At 37.9% G+C, this 21,193-nt stretch overlaps 1 protein-coding gene across 1 annotated transcript in view; it reads right to left on the bottom strand.

The window, feature by feature from the left end:
• Positions 1 to 9,930: 9,930 nt before the first annotated feature.
• Positions 9,931 to 21,193, bottom strand: part of LOC107668630 (armadillo repeat protein deleted in velo-cardio-facial syndrome-like) — a 23,878-nt gene continuing 12,615 nt past the window's right edge. Inside the window, exons 7-15 of the mRNA XM_016460577.1 lie at positions 20,944 to 21,015; positions 17,489 to 17,616; positions 14,128 to 14,278; positions 13,856 to 14,048; positions 12,175 to 12,286; positions 11,979 to 12,066; positions 11,612 to 11,688; positions 10,559 to 10,662; positions 9,931 to 10,406 (exon numbers count right to left, since the gene is read on the bottom strand). Coding sequence (XP_016316063.1) covers positions 10,570 to 10,662; positions 11,612 to 11,688; positions 11,979 to 12,066; positions 12,175 to 12,286; positions 13,856 to 14,048; positions 14,128 to 14,278; positions 17,489 to 17,616; positions 20,944 to 21,015 — 914 coding nt within the window. The 3' untranslated portion in view covers positions 9,931 to 10,406; positions 10,559 to 10,569. The remainder of the gene's footprint in view (positions 10,407 to 10,558; positions 10,663 to 11,611; positions 11,689 to 11,978; positions 12,067 to 12,174; positions 12,287 to 13,855; positions 14,049 to 14,127; positions 14,279 to 17,488; positions 17,617 to 20,943; positions 21,016 to 21,193) is intronic.

Genomic DNA, 21,193 nt, shown 5'->3' with positions numbered 1-21,193 from the left:
GTGTGTGTGTGTGTCTGTGTCTGTCTGCGAGTGTGTGTGTGTGTCTGTGTGTGTCTGTGTCTGCGTGTGTGTCTGTGCGTGTGCGTGTGTGTCTGTGAGTGTGTGTGTCTGTCTGTGTGCGAGTGTGTGTGTATGTGTGTCTGTGTGTGTGTGTGTTTACACCATAGGAAAGAAAAATAAAAAGGTAATAGCAACTTTTTTTTTTCTTGCAATTCTGAGTTTTTTTCTCTGAATTTTAAGTAATTCTGTTTTTTGTTTCCACAACCGGTTAAAACAATAAAAAAGGGAATTGCAACTTTTTATCTCATAATTAATAACTTTTTTGCAGTTCTAAATTTTTTTCTTAGAATTGAGAGGGGGAAAACTGAATTGTAAGATAAAAACTCATAAGTGGCATTTAGCAACAAAACACACTGAAATAAAACACATTTAAAAGCATTTGCACCCTGTTGACAGAGTAGCTTTTAAAATGTTTCAGTCTGTGAAGTGTAAGAGGTTTGCTGAAGTGATTATTTATAGTTAGAAAACCATTACTGAGGATTGAGGTCACATTTATAAGGGTCTAGATCTCAGAAACTAAGAGGTTTTTAATCAAAACTCCAATTATACAAATGTTTGTTTTCTCAAGCAGTGGATTGATATGTTGGTTTCAAACACATATAATCCAAAACAGTCTTACATTAGAGTGTTGTTTTGTTAATTTGCGTGTTATCCAAATAAAAATTTCAATACCACGAACTCAGATTTACAGGTTGTGTTTTTTTTCTCTCTCTCATTTAAAATTGCATTATCATTATTATTATCGGGACAAGATGTTTATTATAATTTGTCATTGTACATTTTATTAAGTTATGTTGGATAAAACAATATTTTTATATATTATATTTGCCCCCTTTGCCATTTCAGAATTGCTTTACTGTTAAATTTGCTGAAAAAGCTCGTGACAACTTACCCCACATAGTGTGACAACATGCCCCAGATCATTCAACGTCTGTACAATGGATATCAATGTATGTCCCCCCGCCCCCAGTACAACAAATATGAAATATTTAATAGCTAAATGTTAATATCTTTGTACGGTTAATTCCTATAGAAACTGTGGTACATGATATGTAAATAAACGCGGTCTGAGGGAAAAATGTGACAACTTGCCCCGATCTTACAACACATCGCACATCTCCCACCTTTTTTTTGTTCGCATAAGAATATGAATGTTTAAGACATGTCCAATGTCCTTAAATCCAAACCTTTTTCCACATTATTCAGCAGTGATCTGTGCAAACAGACTGAGAGAACTTCACCACAGGTGCAAAAACTGATCAAAGTAGCAGAAAGAGTTCATAACATTTGCGTTTTATCGGTTAATGTGAGTCACAGAGATCTTACCTTACTGTCCTTCAGGTCAAAGGGTGAAGTAAAGGCAGTGGTGGAATAAAACAAGTGTAAAAAGAGCTCGATTATGATCGTGTCCGTCTCTGATCCACTCCGCACCTGTCTGAACCCGTTAGTAAATTACTTGACTATTATGCAAAACCTGTTTGGGAGAGAAACTGTAGGGAGAGCTGTAAACAGAGCTTTCAGTAAAATTCATCAGGCATTAGATTAAATTCAGTTCTCGATTAGAGTATAATGAGAATAAATCATCTCAACTTGCAAATGATAAAAAAAGGACATTTCTGACTGATGACCTGAACAAACCGAATCATTTAAATTAACAACTCAAATGAACCGACTCCCTGAATGAATCGCGACATCACTCACGACAATTTGTTCTTTAAGATGCTGCAATTAATGCAGTGTAATGATTAGACCTGCTGATTAATAATCACTGCCACAGAAATGACTCTCAAGAATTACTAGGCGTTTATTATGAATGCTAAAACCAATATAATTAAAGAGCGTATTCAGTTTATCGAGCTAAAATTGACTCACACATATTCAGAATGATAATCATATAATTGAATCATATAAATAACCCCCACCCCCCCTAAGAATATATATCAGCTGAGTGCATGTGACGTAAAACAGATAATTAGTGATTTTCTTACTGGTGTGTTCATATTAAACCTGGAAATAGCCTTCAGACTACATTATGCAACAGTTTTATTCTCTGAGAAATGCATGTAAGGTCATTTTATGCCCCATAATGTCATTGCACGAGCTGTTTTTGCTTCTAGCTAAAGATAATAGCTGTTATGTTTGTTCAAATTCAGCAGTACAATGTTTCACATATTCATGCCGGGGTCAGAAAGCATCTGCACATACAGTATGAAATATTAGCAAACACCTTTCTCCTTCCTTCTATCAGTCTTCCAGTTTTATAGACTTATAGAGCTTTATTCTTCTTATCTCTCTATAAATGTTCAGCTTTAACTCCCCAGCTGTGCTCGCTGACATTTTGATGCAGGTTCAGCTCGGATCTCAAAAGGGTTTAAAAACAGCAGGAGAGACTTTTGTACACAAAAGCAGGAAAGCAAGAGATATGAGCATTTTAAATCAACATTTAGACTCATATTTCCCACCTCTAATGTGTTATTGTTTTAATATCAGCTCTTATACGTTACACATACAGCCTTACTCAAGCCAAAACGCTGTTAAAATCAAATTACTGTTGTGTATATTGCTCTATTCCCTTTATTATTATTATTTTCATCTTTGTTTCTTACTTTTAACACCCGTTTTTATACGTGCAGTGTCTGGTGGCCACATAATCCAGTGAAAATCAGTCAGTGCCGATAAAAAATTGTTCAGAATCCAGATTCAAACACACGACTGCTAAAACATTCCCACGTTATCTGGGAAGTCGGAATGGTGTTGTTTACTCTGTTGTCAATGTTCTCCAACATATAATCATCAAAACACGGAAACTGTCTGCAGATTAACATTATTGTTCTTAGAACCCGAAAGGTCATGATTGAAAGAATTATTGTCTCCTGTTGAAACTCTCAAGTACATTTAACACTCCTGCAATGACATTATAATAAATACAGACATTTTGTTTCTAATTTAACTGTGTAAACCAAAAATGAAAAATCTGCTGAAAATGTGCTCACTCTCAGCCCATTCACTTGCAGTGAGACACTGATGCAATGCTACATTTCTCCAAATCTGATGAAGAAACAAACTCACCTACATCTCTGATGACCTGAGGATGAGCACATGTTCATGCCTTTAATAAGCTATTTGCTCACCTACACCAACTACCCGAACAAAACCGAACCAAAACTAGTTTATTGGCTGTCTGTATCTCAGTCTCAGGTGCAAAAGTCCAAAAATGAGATTGTTAGACCTGCTCACATTCTCTCTTCTTCTTCCTTTTTTTTTTAAATAAACTGTTCCTGTACAAATAATGATCAGATGTAAATGCAGGGCTGAAGACGTGCATCTGCACAGAGAGCATGAGAAACCCTTCTGAAGGTGTGGAGTCAAGTAGTTTTGAGAAGAAGCATAGCACTATAATTGATCATGAGGCGGTTTACTGAGATTAACTTGGCAGTTTAATGAAGCTCAGAAAGTCTCACGCAAGTGTCAGAAATGCCGTCCACATTCCCAGCGGCTTTAACAGAATCCCTCTGAACAAACACAGGCCACTAGGGCTGTTATTTGTGAGCTAAAATAGCCTTTTCTCTTCCTGTGGGAAGATGCACTAGGCACAATCATTACAAAGCTCGGGTTTCACTGTTTATCTGCTCTGTTTAAACACTTCATCTTCACATTACCCACAATTTTCTGCAAATAAATCACAAATAGTTTGAAATGGTTCATGCATCTGTTAAGTCATTGCTCCTTGTTGTGGAAATAATCACCATTTTCTATCCATTTGAGTTACTGAGCAACCAAAACGGGCTTCCCTTGATAAGCATCAAACAAATCAGCATCAGTGTTTGTCCGAATGCGTTAACACGTTTTACGTTAAAACAGACTTTTTTCTGCAGTGCATCGTGGATAGTTCATGAAGAAAAAACTGTTCAATTGCTCACCAAGTGTTACAATGTTAAAATCTAAATTAATTATTAATTAGTTACATTTATTATTTAGGTAAGATGCAGATGCATGCAAGACAATGTAAAATATTTTCACAATAAATACTATCACAATAAATAAAAAAAACACCTTTGTTTTCCTGCAGTGAAGTAAGCTAATACTTTAAATATAATATAATATAATATAATATAATATGCAATGTAATGTAATATAATATAAAAGTATATATATAATTTTCCATTCAAATATCCATTTACATGAGATAATATATGATATTTAAGTTAAACTGGCACAACAAATGTGAATGATGCTCATATTTATTATTTGTTTTCAGGTCACAGCAGTGAAAATGTGATGCTTTGTTACTGTGTAACACTGCCATCATGTGGCCATTCATTACATTTACATCAAAAATTCATCTTCACAGATGTCAGTGCTACAAAATATCAGTTCACAATAGGACTAATATAAAACAATATCATATAAAGCATATAAAATTTGGTCCTGATGTCCAGCATTCAGCCCTTGTGATGCTTCTCATCTTTATTTTAATTGACTGGATCTGCCAGCATCTGACAGCTTAAAGACTGAATAAGGAACAGATTAGAAATAGACATACACATTTTCATTCTTAGAAAAAAGGCCACATCTGTAGAAATTCAAGAGAAAATACTCAACAAACAATTACTTGTCCAGACTACAGAATATGGACACAATATAAACACACATTCACATGCAATCAGTAATTAAAGTACCGCAGCTATTCCTTTAGTGTGCAAGGCAAGGCAAGACAAGTTTATTTATATAGCACATTTCATACACAATGGTAATTCAAAGTGCTTTACATAAAAGAAAGTTAGTAGCGATGTTAGCTGCTGGCTGATCCGATCCATGTTTAATCACATTTGGGGATTCCTCACCCGCATTCATTAATGCTTCAAATCTGTTTTCAAGATGTATAGGGGGTGGTAGAATACCAGTATTCACAAGCCTTGTCATAGCCGTATCTGGGGTAGAGGATGCTATGGCAGCAATACGAGAAACTTGTGACAATATGATGTCTCTACTGCCTTTGGGTCTCGCTCCCTGTTTGTGCCATCGATTTGTGTGACAATCAGTTTCGGCTTGTTCCTCTACACTTGGTATAAACTGTTGAGATTGACTAGGTTCATGGGACTCACCGGCTGTATGCTGAGGGGGTCCGTGACGACGGTCTGCTGAGTGTTCTGCCTGTTTTGGAAGTCCAGCAAGTAACTTTGTTTCAAGAACCGCAATCCTTTGTAGAAGTTTGCAGTAGTTCATGCAGCAAGTAGATTCAACAGGAGGCATTTTCTTTCTCTTCTGTTTGAATGTGGACAGCTGTGTTTTCCCTTCTCCGGAATGTAAGCTGCTGGCAGTGGGAGGCAAAAGTCTTCTTTTTCGTGGTATTATTCCAGTCCCAGAGAGTTTTTTGTTTTAGTGTTTGTGCCAAAAATATGTTGTTTGAGCACTGTGCTGATCTGCTGAAGTAAAAATCTTAGAAAAATCAAAGAAAAGAACAGAAATAGGGAGCAAAGCGCAGAGCAGTAAGCAAGAACGTCTGAACGGTAGCGAAGCCGGATAAGAAGGCACCAACCCATTTAAGATCTTAAAAACGAACAATAAAATCTTCAAATCAATCCTGAAGCGGACAGGAAGCCAGTGGAGCGAAGCTAAAACTGGTGTAATGTGCTCACACTTTTTAGTCCCAGTTAAGAGCTGGACTAACTGTAAGCATTGAAGAGAAGACTGATCCAATCCAAAGAGTTACAGTAGTCTAGTCTAGATGTTATAAAAGCATGAATTACCCTTTCAAACTCCTTAGATGGCAAGTAGGGCTTGACTTTAGCCAACAGTCTCAGCTGGAAGAAACTGGCTTTTACAACAGAACTGTTTTCCAAATTTAAAAGCACTGTTGAAAATCACACCAGAGATTCTTGGTAAATGCACGAACATACAATCCTAAATTATAGGGATGCACGATATATCAGCCACCATATCGGTATCGGCCCGCGGAGACCATGTCAACTAGATGAGCCCCAGAGACAGATCCCCTGCGAAGACATCGTCAACTAGACGGCCATCGGGACAAGACCACTAGAACCAGTCCTCTGCTCAATCTGACTTATGTTGCAGCCTGGATTTAAACCACGTCATGCTGGTTTCGTCTGGTCAGAGGAGAACTGGCCCCCCGACTGAGCCTGGTTTCCCCCAAGGTTTTTCTCCCTTTCTGTCACCGATGGAGTTTTGGTTTCTTGCCGCTGTCGCCTTTGGCTTGCTCAGTTGGGGACACTTGACTGATTGCACAGACACTATAACTGAACTGGATGATGGCATCACTGAATCATCAATGAACTGACTTTAGTTGGAAAAATGAATCTGTCATTGTTTTCTTGCATTATTGACAAACTATTTTCCTGATTGACACTGTAAAGCTGCTTTGACACAATCAGTATTGTATAAAGTGCTATACAAATAAAGGTGACTTGACTTAATCAGAAATGTTTCTTGAGCAGCAAATCAGCATGATTTCTGAAGATCATGTGACACTGAAGACTGGAGTAATGATGCTGAAAATTCAGCTGCGCATCACAGAAATAAATTATAGTTTAACAGATATTCACATAGAAAACAGCTGTTTTAAATCATAATAACATTTCACAATTTTTATTGTATTTTTGATCAAATAAATGCAGCCTTGGTGAGCAGAAGAGACCATTTATATTAAAACATCTTTCAGACCGCAAACTTCTGAACATTCATGTGTGTTTACATTTTTTTAGATGTTTTTTTTCTATTTTTTCTATCACTAAATATGGTGGGAATAGAGAAAAAATATTTCAGCTCTAGTTCTAAAATGTTCACATGATATAAGAGCCATAATTTGGCATCCTGGAGATTCAAGTAGTAAATATATTCCTGCCAAACTCATTTCATTGATATATAAGATCTGCTGTGCTAAGTCGTAATAATCCATGTTTAGCCAGTTTTGTCTTTCATAACACTAATATTTTGCTTAATTTAAAAGGGCAATTTCTACAGATCATAAACTCAGCAAACATGGAAGATGAATTCTAAAATTATATTTATATAGTGTTTATGCCACATGGGCATTAGACAATAAATAGAAAGATACTTACACTCTAAAAAATGCTGGGTTGTTTCAATATGGACTAACCCAACTTTTGGGTTAAAAATTTCATTTAAAAATTTAACCCAACAGCTGGGTTAGTCCATATTTGACCCAAAGTTGGGTTGAAACAACCCAGCATTTTTTAGAGTGTAGTATTTATAGGCCTACATAATTATATTTAAACAGTTGTCTATACAGTACATAATGTGCACATGTACTTCTGATTCTGATCTAAATGTATGTATTACTTGTTTTTATTTTTATTCCTACTTACTGAAATTTTATTTCTATTCTCTTGTATTTGCATGTACTCAGAGCTCCTGGAAGACCTCAACAAATTGCTTTTGTCTTTGTGCACACTTGGAGAATAAATATATTAAAATAATATTCAAATGATATTCAAATTTTGTAAAGACTGACCTTTAACACAAGAGGATGCCGCAGGTGATGACTGACCCTGTAATGAAACGGTTATTTATGCAGACTGACACATCCATGAGCCCTGATCTACACAGATTCTGATGAGATGTTCTGTGAGGAAAGACAACACTTGAAGACACTGGTGAAGCAGGACATACTGTACAGTGACCACTGAAAGTACTCGGACACTCTACTGTCAAAATAACAAAGCGAATGGCTTCAGAAAGTTGTGGAGGCCCTAAAACCCAAAGTATACTTCGTTTTTGTAAGCGTACTAGCTTATGTGTAGTAGAATGTGTAGCCTTTCAGTGTTCTATGCTCTAGAAAGCATCATCATCTTAGTCCAGTGTCTGCGCTATTTTTCTCCAGAAGTTATGACCGATAAACATATCTTTGTACTCTTTTAATCTAAAGTCTCTCTCATAACCCTCTGTTCCGTCTCTTTAGTTTCAGCTGCCCGAGTCAGTGTAGACACCTTGTGGAACAACTGATTAGTGCAAAAAAAATTCAATGTGCATAATATTCAACGAGTAATATTCTGGTGACAAAATTTGCGTCACGCGCACTGTACGCGGAGCCTCGAGTACTTGTTAAAGCCGAAGTATAGGTTACTTTGGGTTTAAAGGGACATGGTAAAAAAAGAGAGAGAGATAGGAGGGAAAAAATGTATATTTCAGTGCATTCGCTTGCAAAACCTCTGAATCTCCCCGAGAAACATTGCTTTTGCTCGCATAATTATTGTGATGGAAAAATGAGGTGGTGGAAAAACCTTTATCCCAGTGTTTTTGCAAGCAAACGCAAAGTTTATTGAGAAAACGCAAGAGTTTTGCAAGCCAATGCGAAGTTTCTTGCGGGAACACAAACGTTTTACGAGCGAAGTGAACACGAATGAACATTTCTCGGAAGAACACAAATGTATTAAAAGAGGACGCAAATGTGTTGTGAGAGAACGCAAGGTTTCTGGGGGGGTGGGGGTGGGGGGGGGCAGTAGTTTTAGGAGCGAATGCAAATGTAGCCTATTGCGAACGAATGCAGAGTAATGTATGCCTATTGTAAAATAAAGCAAAGTTTATCTGGGGAAAGCAAATGTTTTGCAAGAGAATGTAGTTTATGCAAACAAAAGTTTTGAAAACAAAAGCAAAGCTTCTCGAGGGAACGCAACATTTTTGCGAGAGAGCATTTCTGCAAACCAGAGTTTTGCAAACGAACGCAACGTTTCTGGAAAGAATGCAATTTTAGGAGTGGACACACACACAAAAAAAACCTCAAAGTCTTGGGGGAACTAATTGCTTATAAATAACACTTTATATGAACTGTATTCAAACTGAAATATTATAACTGGACCTTAAAGTTAACAAAAGTAAAAAGAAGAGAAAATAAAATAAAAAAAAAACATCTAGGTATCTAAATTACATGTTTTACAAAAAGTGGCCCACTTTACCTGAATTCAGTCTATATTTTGAATGTTTTGATTTTTATTTTAAAATTTGTTAAAGTTTTAGTAATTTTGTAGTGAGTTTTTGTAATTTCTATTAGTTTTGTTATCTGTCTTTATAGTTTTTATTTATTTTAGTTATTTCAGTACTTAATAAAATAATTAAATTTTTTATATTTTATTTTAAGTAATGATTTTTTTCTTTCCGTTTTAGTTAACTAAAATGATCCTGACCTGGACAAATCTCCCGGAAAAGGTTAGTTATTTTATTATTAGTTTAAATAAATGTTTATAAAAATTATTTGTAAAAATAAATAAAAAAAGATTTTGAAAAAATCTTATGTCTAATGTCGAGTTACAGCTGATTTACTGTAGTAAAAGCAGTAACTATGACAACACACAGACACAATTTACTATAGTGGCGATACTGTGAGTTACACTGAAACTGCTCTGAATTAATGATCTATTCAGCGTCATGTGATCAAAGATCAAAGTTGTAAATCATATAATGTTTAAAGTGAATATGAATGAATACTGAGTCTCACACACCTGTGGTGTGTTTCTCTTCGCGGTGGTTTTGTTCTTCGTCGTCTGTGATCGATGATTTTCACTCATTTCTGCTGATCAGCATCTGAAGATTCAGTGATTCTGTAACCGATGCGATTTCAAAACACGCTTCACACTCGTATCGTTTGAATCGACTCTTTTGATTCGAATCGCTCGAAACATTCGAATGCACACTGGACGAGTGAATCATTGAGCTTGCGCCATGAAATTTGCCACGAAGCAAGAATACGTTTTGTTTTTAATATATTTTATTTATTTTCTGTTAGATGCATGACGAAATAGGTTTATTAAGAAGAGATAAAATTCTGATTTTTATTTTTCAAGCCATTAAATCACTGATGTTATGAAACAAATTCAGTATGAATGCGTTAAAATCTCTGATATATTCTCTGATATAGGCTATAATAAGTAGTTTCTGCTTTTCCAGTCCCAATAACCTATTAATATTCTTAATTGTTTCTTTTATGCATAAAACTTTAGATACAGAACTGAAATTGTCTGTGATTGGAACACTATTATACAATTTAGAGACTCATCAACAAAAAATAAGCAATAGAAACAACACAAGATCGTAATATGATGTATGATCAGATGTTAAACAATCAATAAATGACTCGTCACATCATCATGATTCTTGAGTTTAACAGTGAAGATTGCCAAAGCAGCAAAGAGTCAAATTCCACTTTCAGACAGATCGGACACGATTGCTCCAGCTCTCTTTCACAAAGGTCATCGTTGTGGACATGAACAGGTATGATTTGCTGTATTTCTCTCGTTTGATTCTGTGGTGAATTGTGCTGAAGGCTGATAATGTCAGTCTAAATGCAGGTCTGAAAGTGGATCTCCAGCCTATGAAAATAAATCAAGAGTTCAAGCATATATTAGATGAAACTCTACATTGTAAGTATGTGTTAGATGATACAAAGACATAAACCGGTAACTATCCTTCATGGCTTCACTGACAAATGAAAAGAAGTTGAAGTGATGAGTGTGTGGTTTACCGTGAGCCGGATCAGACCCATGAGTCCAGCGGCTGCGGTGTTCGCTCCACTAAACCGACCGCTGGCCTGCTGGTCCTGATGAAATGCCTCTTATCATTCACACCCTGAAACACATTCAACATTATAAAGTCATTAAAGCAGCTCTGCCCATTATGTATTATACTGTAATGTTTTTTTTTTTCTGTTTATATTTTTAAGTTCTTCAGAGAGTCACTCCTACTATGCAGTACATTTTATCACCCGAAAATGAAAATTAGCTGAAATCCTCAAACTCAGGTCATCTAAGATGTGGATGAGTTTGTTTCTTCATCAGATTTGGAGAAATGTAGCATTGCATCAGTGTCTCAGCAATGGATGCTCTGCAGTGAATGGGTGCCGTCAGAATGAGTCCAAACAGTGAAAAAATGTTATCTCCTGTTGTCTCTCTCATCAAAATCCAGCCACATATTTGTTTAGAGCTGTTTAAACGCTGCTTGATCTGTGCAGATTTCTCTCCTGATTCAGACCAGAACACTTTTTCACTGGAGGAAGTGTTATTATGGATTATAGACTCTATGGTATTTTAGTTAAAAACATCTTAATGCTGGATTTGTTTCATCTTTTGTCTTCTCCAGATGTTAACTGATGGACTGGAGTGCTGTGGATTACTTGTGGATTATTGTGATGTTTTTATCAGCTGTTTGGACTCTCATTCTGACGGCACCCATTCACTGCAGAGCATCCATTGCTGAGACACTGATGCAATGCTACATTTCTACAAACCTGATGAAGAAACAAACTCATCCTAATCTCGGATGATCTGAGGATGAGCACATTTGCAGCAAATGTTCATTTTTTTCAAATTCTTATTTCATTTCCTTGGCATTTGAGCAGCTGTATAGAGTTTAATCTGTTATATGATGCTCTCTTTTATTATTTTAGGTTTTGGATTGTTATTGTAAAGCACTTTGGTCCACTTATGTTGCTTTTAATGATGCTACATGAATACATTTGACATGAATAAAGAGTTTAAAAGTTTCTGGTTAACAGAAATGATACAACATGACCACTGACCTGAAAAGTTTCTCGTTCGATCATGTGACACGGAGCGTCTCCTGCTCGCTCTGCCTGATCGACAGTGCGGTATCCATCTGTAGAGGAAACAGCAACACACATCACTGCATTAGTGCATAAAACACACACACACACACATCACTGCATTAGTGCATAAAACACACACACACACACACACACACACACATCACTGCATTAGTGCATTAAACACACACACACACACATCACTGCATTAGCGCATTAAACCCACGCACATGCATTTAATTCGAACACTCTAAAGCTTGCATAACAAAGAAGGCACAGCGCTTCTGTCATTCTCATCAATGCAAGAGACTCATGCTGCATTCAAGCGGCAGGAATCAGTGACCTTGGTTCTTCTCCATTAAGGGCAGTGTGATGTCATCGTTCCCTTGCTTGGCGTTCTTCTGTTTTTTGGGCAGGCCAGAGGCGGCTGGCTGAAACACACAATCAATATTCATCATCAGCACAGCGCTTTCTGAAATTAATTTCATAAGTATGGCTGTGAAACACACATCGATCCGTCCGTCTTTAACTGCTGTTACCTTGAAGTGTGTTTTGTTCCAGCCGGCCTTATACAGAGTGTGTCGCAAATCCTTATAGGCCCAAACCGTCTGCAGGATGTGTGACGCGGCTTTGGTCTCGCGCACCGATTGGCTGACACATTCACAAATCAACAAGACAGAAAACATCCTGATCAGACCAAAACTACAGCTTTACATCTACTCAGAACGAATGTGTGCGCAGTTGCTATGGGGTTGCTAAGGTGCTCTGAGTGGATATTACCACATTGCTATGGCATAGGGCATTCTGGGTGGTTGCTATGGGGTTGCTAAGGTGCTCTGAGTGGATATTACCACATTGCTATGACATAGGGTGTTTTGGGTGGTTGTTAAGGTGCTCTGAGTGGATTTTATCATGTTGCTATGGCATAGGGCATTCTGGGTGGTTGCTATGGGGTTGCTAAGGTGCTCTGAGTGGATATTACCACATTGCTATGACATAGGGTGTTTTGGGTGGTTGTTAAGGTGCTCTGAGTGGATTTTATCATGTTGCTATGGCATAGGGCATTCTGGGTGGTTGCTATGGGGTTGCTAAGGTGTTCTGAGTGGATATTACCACATTGCTATGGCATAGGGTGTTTAGGTTGGTTGCTATGAGGTTGCTAAGGTTTTCGGAGTGGATATTACCACATTGCTATGGCATAGGGTGTTTTGGGTGGTTGCTATGGTGTTGTTAAGGTGCTATAAATGGATTTTATCACGTTGCTATGGCATAGGGCGTTCTGGGTGTTTGCTATAGGGTTGTTAAGGTGCTCTGAGTGGATTTTACCATATTGCTATGGCATAGGGTGTTTTGGGTGGTTGCTATGCCACATTGCTATGGCATAGGGTGTTTAGGTTGGTTGCTATGAGGTTGCTAAGGTTTTCGGAGTGGATATTACCACATTGCTATGGCATAGGGTGTTTAGGTTGGTTGCTATGAGGTTGCTAAGGTTTTCGGAGTGGATATTACCACATTGCTATGGCATAGGGTGTTTAGGTTGGTTGCTATGAGGTTGCTAAGGTTTTCGGAGTGGATATTACCACGTTGCTATGGCATAGGGTGTTTTGGGTGGTTGCTATGAGGTTGCTAAGGTGTTCTGAGTGAATTTTACCACATTGCCATGGCATAGGTTTTTTGGGTGGTTGCTATGGGGTTGCTAAGGCGCTCTGTGTGGATTTTACCACATTGCAATGGCATAGGGTGTTTTGGGTGGTTGCTATGGGGTTGCTAAGGCGCTCTGTGTGGATTTTACCACATTGCAATGGCATAGGGTGTTTTGGGTGGTTGCTATGGGGTTGCTAAGGTGCTCTGAGTGGATTTTACAATGTTGCTATGGCATAGGGTGTTTTGGGTGGTTGCTATGAGGTTGCTAAGGTGTTCTGAGTGGATTTTACCACATTGCCATGGCATAGGGTGTTTTGGGTGGTTGCTACGGGGTTGCTAAGGTGTTCTGAGTGGATTTTACCACATTGCCATGGCATAGGGTGTTTTGGGTGGTTGCTATGGGATTGCTAAGGTGCTCTGTGTGGATTTTACCACATTGCCATGGCATAGGGTGTTTTGGGTGGTTGCTATGGGGTTGCTAAGGTGTTCTGAGTGGATTTTACAATTTTTATTTGCCATGGCATAGGGTGTTTTGGGTGGTTGCTATGCAGTTTGTGGCTAGTTCCAGGTTGTCACCTGGTTCTGTTGATTGAGACCAGTTTCTGGATTCCCTGTCCCTGGATGAGGAATCTGGCATTCTCCAGGTTCTCAGAGACGATCTCCAGTATAGTGTTCAGGACGGCCACCACCGTGTCTCCCTCCAGGTTCTTGGCGGGTCGCTGCTGGCCGCAGGGCAGGTTACTGACCAGATCCCTCATGGCGTAACTCCCTGACCGGGCAGCAGAGAGACCGTCAGCCTCAGCATCACATGGAGAGCATCAGAGTAAAGCAGCTGCTCTGGATCTTACCGATAAGATCTTTGTTCTTGTGGTCGATGGCGAGGTTTCTGAGTGCGATGGCGATCGCTCGCACCACTTTATCAGCATCCGAGTGCAGCAGCTCCACCAGCACCGGCAGACCCTTCTCCTTACGCACAGTCGCTCGGATATAATTGGACCACTGAGAAAACAAAGAGGAAGTTTAATTAAGAGGCTTTGATTCATGCTTTACTGCCCTGTATTGTAATTTAAAGTTTGTGCTTTGAGCAGATAGTTTGACTAGTTACTCTGAAGAGTAAAACATGCTCAGTCACACTATAAGTCATCTTAGTTTTGGTTTTAAATGTTTTCTCTAAAATCATTAATACTGTAATAATACAGAAAAAATAGGCCTAAATTTAGAATTTATATATTTGAATTGCTTGTAAAATTTCCATGCATTTAAATTAAATTAATTATTAAAAATAATGTCATCGTTTATTATTAACTATTTGCATCTATTTGGTTTTATTTAAATAATCATATTTTTAAAATGCATTTATTTAAATAGCTTAGAATCAGCATAAATCTGTTCATTGTGAAAACTATTTTTTCACTTATAATTTTCACTTAAATTGGTTAAAATATGACTAGCTGTGGAACAAGCAACATTCAATTTGGTAAAATGTATGAGATTGAAACAAATTGGATTTATTGATGATAAATTTATAAAGCTGGTTACCGTGTATTCAAAACAGATTCAGTTTATTAGTATTATTGTAGAAATCTGACCTGTTTCATTAACAGTATGTATGACTGAAAAATATGCATCACATTTAATTTATTAATGTTAAAACCGTGTAATCCAAATGCATGGGAATTTTATATGCAATTCAAATACATAAACCTTACATTTGACGTGTTTCTAACATAAAACATGTAAAACCAAAATATTGTTACAAATTTTTAAAAATGAGTGCAGATAAGCATGAAAAAATAATTAAACTAACAGCACGGCAGTCTCCATCAATGACTGCACAGCAAACACAGAAAGTATTGTGGAAAATGTGTATAGACTTTGTGATCATTTTTTTCCTTCCATCCAAAAGTATTTCAAATCAGAGAACACAGTTCTGCTGGTGAAGATCTAGTTTACTTGCTATGCAGCGCCTTAATAAAATCCAGTGATTATTCTATCCTCAGAAATGCTCAGAATAGACAGATTAGTACCTTGCAAATACCTCTGCATTGCATCCATAAACACCTACGCATTGCATAACAGCAACCAATCAGATCAGAGGTCATCTGATTGAGAGCTTTGGGTTTTGTGTGCCACATGCACAAGATGGTCAGTTGCAGACAGTCACAGACAGTTACAGACAGTTACAGATGGTCAGTTTCAGACAGTCAGTCACAGACAGTTACAGATCGTCAATTACAGATGGTCAGTCGCAGACGGTCAGTTACAGATGGACAGTTACAGATCGTCAGTTGCAGACGGTCAGTCACAGACAGTTACAGATCGTCAATTACAGATGGTCAGTCGCAGACGGTCAGTTACAGATGGACAGTTACAGATCGTCAGTTGCAGACGGTCAGTCACAGACAGTTACAGATCGTCAGTTACACATGGTCAGTTGCAGACAGTCAGTTACAGATGGTCAGTCGCAGATGGTTAGTCACCGACGGTCAGTTACAGACAGTCAGTCACAGACAGTTACAGATGGTCAGTCACAGACAGTTACAGATCATCAGTTACAGATGGTCAGTCGCAGACGGTCAGTTACAGATGGACAGTTACAGATCGTCAGTTGCAGACGGTCAGTCACAGACAGTTACAGCTCGTCAGTTACAGATGGTCAGTCGCAGACAGTCAGTTACAGATGGTCAGTCGCAGATGGACAGTCACAGACAGTTACAGATGGTCAGTCGCAGACGGTCAGTTACAGATGGACAGTTACAGATCGTCAGTTGCAGACGGTCAGTCACAGACAGTTACAGATAATCAGTTACAGATGGTCAGTCGCAGACGGTCAGTTACAGATGGACAGTTACAGATCGTCAGTTACAAATGGACAGATACAGATGGTTAGTTGCATACAGTCAGTCACAGACAGTTACAGATCGTCAGTTACAGATGGACAGTTACAGATGGTCAGTCGCAGATGGTCAGTTACAGATTGTTAGTTACAGATGGTCAGTCACAGATGGTCAGTTACAGATGGACAGTTACAGATGGTCAGTTGCAGACAGTCAGTCACAGACTGTCACAGACAGTTACAGATCGTCAGTTGCAGACAGTCAGTCACAGACTGTCACAGACAGTTACAGATGGACAGTTACAGATGGTCAGTTGCCGACAGTCAGTCACAGACTGTCACAGACAGTTACAGATGGTCAGTTACAGATGGTCAGTCGCAGATGGTCAGTAACAGATGGTTAGTCACAGACAGTCAGCTGCAGACAGTCAGTCACAGACAGTTACAGACGGTCAGTCGCAGATGGTCAGTTACAGACGGTCAGACGCAGATGGTTAGTCGCAGATGGTCAGTTGAAGACGGTCAGTTACAGATGATCAGTTGAAGATGGTCAGTTACATATGGTGAGCCACAGAAGGTCAGTTACAGATGGTCAGTTACAGCCGGACAGTTGCAGACGGTCAGTGACAGATGGTTAGTTACAGACGGTCAGTTACAGACAGTCATTCAGTCAGTCACAGACGGACAGTTACAGACGGTCAGTTACAGATGGTCAGTTACAGCCGGACAGTTTCAGACGGTCAGTGACAGATGGTCAGTCGCAGATGGTCAGTTGAAGACACTCAGTTAAAGATGGTCAGTCACAGATGGTTAGTCACAGATGGTCAGTTAGACAGTCATTCACAGTCAGTCACAGACAGACAGTTACAGACGGTCAGCTGCAGATAGTCTGTCACAGACAGTTACAAATGGTCAGTTACAGATGGTCAGTTGAAGACGGTCAGTTACAGACGATCAGTTGCAGACAGTCAGTCACAGACAGTCACAGACAGTTACAAATGGTCAGTCACAGATGGTCAGTTGCAGACGGTCAGTTGAAGACGGTCAGTTACAGACGATCAGTTGAAGACGGTCAGTAACGGACAGTTGCAGATGGTCAGTGACAGACGATCAGTTGAAGATGCTCAGTTACAGACGGTCAGTCACAGACGATCAGTTACAGACGGTCAGTCACAGATGGTCAGTTACAGCCGGACAGTTGCAGATAGTCAGTGACAGATGGTCAGTTGAAGACACTCAGTTACAGACGGTCAGTTACAGATGGTCAGTCACAGATGGTCAGTTACAGCCGGACAGTTGCAGATGGTCAGTTGCAGACGGTCAGTCACAGTCACTTACAGATGGTCAGTCACTGTGTCTCTGGTGTGACTCACGGCCCAGTGTCCAGCTGACAGGTTCTGCAGAGCTCCGGCCGCCGCCTCCAGCGTGTTGTGATTCTGGCTCAGCTTGAGGAGTGACAGGTAGAGTCGGACCACCTCCGGCTGGTACAGAAGCTCCAGACCTGCAGAAACAGACCCATTAGCATGAATCATTCATGAGACACTTCATACAATCAATCAAACGTGAAATGGGAACGTGAGACGTGAGGACCAAATCCTGTAAGAACCAGAGTTTTGCATTATTTTAAGGACATGTGAGCACTGGTTGACAGGCTTTTTCTGATGCTCTGAGAGGTTTTCTTGAGCGCTGCGGGACAAGCTACATGCTGAAGTTTAATACTTAATGTCAGAGGTTTGTTCAGATCACTCGGAGCACTAGTACTGGTGATGCCGGAGGTAGTAAACAGCACTGAATAATGGATCTACAGTCACACCTGAACCAAAAGATTCAAGATTCTGTAATTGATTCTCTGGAGTCAAACCGGATTCAGAGAGTCTGGTCCCGAGTGAAAAGCAGAGATGGCTTTAGGGATTTTATACATCAGAACGTGTCTTTCATACTAACAGCATCTCTCTGTTACTGCAGTGATTCTTTATTCACATCAGTGAATCAAACACACATCTAAAGATCCTCCTGCTAGCAGATCATCAGACGATCCTCCTCAAATAAGCATGTGCAGTTCATAGTGAGAAACGTGCCGCATCTTAAACCCATGAAAACACAAATTTCACCCCAGAACCATGAGAAAAAAATAAAATGCATATTGCATAAAGAAAATGAAGACTGTTTTTTTTGCATTGACATTTTTTAATAACAGTTAAGCACATTTACCCAAGTTTACAATATATTACTGTAATGCATTACTTTTAATTTTAGAATATTTATTTATTTGTTTGTTTTAATTGTAATTATCCTCAGTGATGATTCTCACATTTACCCTAATTTCGTTATTGCAATGCATCACTTTAGACCACATGAAACCCATGAAATCACCCCAAAATCATGAGGGGAAAAAAGATACATGCATGCAGAAAATTAAAACTATGTTTAGGATTCATAAGTTTTTTTTTTTTTTGCATTTGCATTTGCATTATTTTTTATGACAATTATGCACATTTACCCCAAGTTCTTATCACAGTAATGCATTACTTTTATTTATTTATTTTTTTAATTATCCTCAGTGGTGACTCTGATTTATGATAGCCATGAAAACTTGCACTTCACCCCAAAATGCAAAAAAAAATGCATACGCATACAGAAAAGACAACTATTATTAGGACAGGTTTTTTTTGCATTGCATTATTTCTGAATAAGCACATTTACCACAAGTTCTTATTAATTTAATACATTGATTTTTATTATAATCATCATTAGTGATGATTCTCATTAGACCGCATGATACAAATAAAAATGCACATTTCAGTCCAAAAATCATATGAAAAAAGCAAATTATACATTGTGTAAAGAAAATGTAATTTGTACTACATTTGTGTAAAAAACTGTTCACGTCAAATTAAATGCAGTACTAAAAATACTAACCTCATGTATAAATACATTTTAAATAATATATCACTCTTGCTTTATTATATTGTGGGAAAATCACATTCTCATTGATTTATTTCATTTTTCAGCATGATTGTGGTGTGATTTTTTTTTTTTCATGTAAGAGGGTAAAACCACAGTAAGCTTGGCTGATATTGTCATTCTCAGACTTGGTGACCCAGTTACATGAATTACAATCGTCTCGTCTTTAAGCACACGGTGATCCGCTCTTTCATGCGGTTCGTTCTCTCACAGCTCCACCAGATTCAATGCCACACCAACACATTCATTACAATTATCGTCCAAGGCTTCACTATCATAAAACACGTCAACTGATATCAAAGCTGTCCACACACTCCAACATCATCAATATCATCTGCAGCATCACACACACACACACACACACACACACTCACTCATTTTATCTCACAATCATGACTTTTTCCCCCCTCAGACTGTGAATTTAGGCTATATATCACAAATCTTACTTTATATCTCTTCTGAAGAATTCTTAGAATCGCAAGAAAAAGGTATACGTGAGATATACGAGATATAATATGAGATATAAACTCAGAATTGTGTGAACGAATAATTAACTGTGATATATAAACTCAGAAAACAGAATTGCAAAAAAATACTTAATTGTGAGATATAAACACAGAATTGCAAGAAAAAAGACTTAATTGTGAGATATAAACTCAGAATTGCGAGGAAATGGTCAAAAATGATATGAACTCTTAACAAGAAAAAAGTCAGAATTGTTAGATAAAGTCACCTTTTTAAATTTTCATTCATTTCACTCATTCATTCTGCATCAGAAATAAGCTTCCATAGAAAAAGGTTGTTTTATATATTATAATTTAATAATCACACACACACACACACACACACACATACCTACTTAACCCCTCACACACACACACACACGCACACACACATTTATTTAGTTTATCTCTCCGGAAATGAGGAAATAGCAAAAAAAAAATGGTGTTTACATCAAGTATTGTTTTAAATAATTCATGCATTTTCATATATTTACTATAAACATGCATATGAAGACAGTGGCTGTGTGTGAAACCAGAGTCTCGTCTGCTGATCTACAGCTGATTCAGATCAGCGTTAGAGAGATGATGTGTTATGAATACGATGCTTGGACATTTATCAATATGTTGTACAAAAATTAGATATGAAAAAATTAGAAATGTTACCTTGTGAACTGAAATAAAATAAGCTGAAGTACTAAACTTACTAAAACAAAGTATCTAAAATAATTTTCCTTAATTTTTTCCTTAATAAAATATTTCCTTAATATTTAAAAAACTTAAACTAAAAAACTTAAAAATTAGAAATGTTGCCTTGGCAAATAACTGAAACAAAATAAGCTGAAGTACTAAACTTACAGTAGAATTTTGCAAATTGTGTGGACATTTTTATTTTAGTGTGTAAACAATCGTAAAAAACTGTAAAACTAAAAGTATTAAAAATTATTTTCCTAAAGTAAAATAAATCTGACATAAAATATATTAAGAAACTTATGTACTAAAATTTACTAAAACTAAAAATAAATGTACTTAATTTATTACTAAATTACAATGCTTAAAAATGAATTAAAAGCTAAATTGAAAAATAAAAAACAAAAATGACAAAAGCACATTAGTTTAAGTTACTAAAACTTTAACTAAAATTAAAACAAAAACGGAAAATAATTTAATAATTTACATTTAAATAAATAACACTGTCAAACTGCTTTGTTTGGTGGAATTGTGGGATACGGCTGACCAGATTTAGCAGACAGGGTGTAAATATTTCCCACGATGCCTTGCTGCCTCTGTTTTGCCTGCAGTGTTTCTCAGGTTTCAGACGCAGATTTCAAATGAAACACGGCCGAACACAAACACACTCCAACCTTTCATCGGCAGACTCCTCTTGGACAGATCCACACCACCGCTCTTCTTCTCTCCGGCTCCGTGACGTTTGCCTGAGGAGACACAGCCAACAGTCAGTCACAGACGAGTGTGTGTGTGTGTGTGTGTGTCTGTGTGTGTGTGAGAGAGAGAGAGTGTGTGTGCGTGTTTCTGTGTGTGAGAGTGTGTTTGTGTGTGTGAGTGTGTGTGTGTGTGAGAGATAGTGTGTGTGTGTGTGTGTGTGAGAGAGAG

This window comes from Sinocyclocheilus anshuiensis, unplaced genomic scaffold (genome assembly GCF_001515605.1).
Source record: "Sinocyclocheilus anshuiensis isolate Anshui unplaced genomic scaffold, SAMN03320099.WGS_v1.1 scaffold116, whole genome shotgun sequence".
Taxonomy (NCBI): Eukaryota; Metazoa; Chordata; class Actinopteri; order Cypriniformes; family Cyprinidae; genus Sinocyclocheilus; species Sinocyclocheilus anshuiensis.
The sequence above is the reverse complement of the archived record's forward strand: the minus strand, read 5'-3'. Positions and strand labels throughout refer to the sequence as shown.